Source organism: Mandrillus leucophaeus, unplaced genomic scaffold (genome assembly GCF_000951045.1).
Source record: "Mandrillus leucophaeus isolate KB7577 unplaced genomic scaffold, Mleu.le_1.0 Scaffold403, whole genome shotgun sequence".
Classification (NCBI taxonomy): Eukaryota; Metazoa; Chordata; class Mammalia; order Primates; family Cercopithecidae; genus Mandrillus; species Mandrillus leucophaeus.
In genome coordinates, this window is record NW_012104288.1 from 93,556 (window position 1) to 95,118 (window position 1,563).

The 1,563-nt window shown below is 51.7% G+C and overlaps 1 protein-coding gene across 1 annotated transcript in view; it reads right to left on the reverse strand.

Moving 5' to 3' along the window:
* Window positions 1-1,563, reverse strand: part of DEPDC1B (DEP domain containing 1B) — a 74,229-nt gene extending 72,666 nt beyond the window's left edge. The window contains exon 1 of the mRNA XM_011992137.1: window positions 1,482-1,563. Within this exon, the coding sequence (XP_011847527.1) occupies window positions 1,482-1,529 (48 nt within the window). The 5' untranslated portion in view covers window positions 1,530-1,563. The remainder of the gene's footprint in view (window positions 1-1,481) is intronic.

A 1,563-nucleotide genomic window follows, 5' to 3' on the forward strand; every position in this document is an offset into this window, starting at 1 on the left:
TTTTTTTTTTTTGAGATGGAGTTTTGCTCTTGTTGCCCAGGCTGGAGTGCAATGATGCACTCTTGGCTCAGTGCAACCTCCACCTCCCAGGTTCAAGCGATTCTCCTGCCTCAGCCTCCCAAGTAGGTGGGATTACAGGCAGGTGCCACCATGCCCAGCTAGTTTTTGTATTTTTAGTAGAGACAGGGTTTTGCTGTGTTGGCCAGGCTGGTCTCAAACTCCTGACCTCAGGTGATCCATCCACCTTGGCCTCCCAAAGTGCTGGGATTACAGGAATGAGTCACCGTGCCCAGCCCCAAGTTCCCTTAAATCATGTAAAATTTCATGAGTATGTGGCACGTGCAGTTTTCGGTGAAGAGGATCCTTAATCTTCATCAGCTTCTCAAAGTGATCTATGAGCCAAATTTAAAAAGACCCATCAGCACCAACTATGGTTTCTCTTCCAGAAGCTGGCCTTCTCAGCTCTGGCTTGACCTACTGGTATAGTGTGTAGCTGGCTTTGGAAAGAAAAGGAAACCCTATTTACATTATCTGTATTCCAGCATCCTCACCTCTTCCATAAGTCTAGCTGAGTAAGAGTTTGGATCTTAGTTCCCACCTTTTCCTGTGTATTCATTATGATGCATGGAGCGATGAGAGTAATTCCCATGTTAAATGTGGCCAGAGAGGTTGGCAGACCAAGGAGCAAGTTACCGTCCTCCCAGATTACCATTACACTTCCACAGAAAGTCCTCTAAAACACTTGCCACAGATATTACCAAATTGTCACCCTTTATTGCATTATAGTAAGCCTTTGAGGTAGAAATCACTAAAATTACTTGCTCCAGGCCATAAAGCAGACCAAGTACACCTCAATACCAAAGCTTTTCTCCCAGGAAAAAAAAAAAAAAAACGGACCCAGGGACCCTCAGGGTCGGCAAAGACTCTTCTAAAACATCTGTCCGGGCCAGCTCCTCAGTTGGATCGGTGCTGACAGAAACAGAAACGCCAGGGGCCGGAAATGTGGCCAGGACGATGCCCCTCTGTTCTGGGCACCGTTTGTTCGAATACCTCGTCAGGTATCATCAGGTGTCACTCAGGAAGGAGACACGCCCTGCCTGGACTGCAGCGAACGCTGGGCGTTACGGGGTACGTGGTGGCCCTCAGGTTACCGACTGGGTCCGTTAGATTCCAGAGGACAAAAGGCAGGGAGCAGCCTGGTCTTGGGGTCTTTAAATAGAGAGGTGCCATCTACTGCCGAAAACCAAGTCAACATCTCGGGACAAAGCTGCACTCACCCCCGGCCGGCTGAGCTCTGGGCCCCTTTAGCCTTTCTTTGAGCCTGGTCCAGTAAAAAGCAGCCCCAGCAGTCCCAGCTGAAACGCTCCACACCCGGGCCCCGCTGAACTGCAGAAGCGAAGACTGACAAGCACTCTGTCCGCTCGTAGAGTGGGAGCTCGCGGCACCGGCGGCTCCGCCCAGGCCCCCGCACACTCACTCACCAGCCTGGTAGCTCTGTAAGGCCCGGGCCCCACGATGCGATGCTCCATGGCGAGTAGGCAGCAGCGGCAGCAGCCGCGCCAG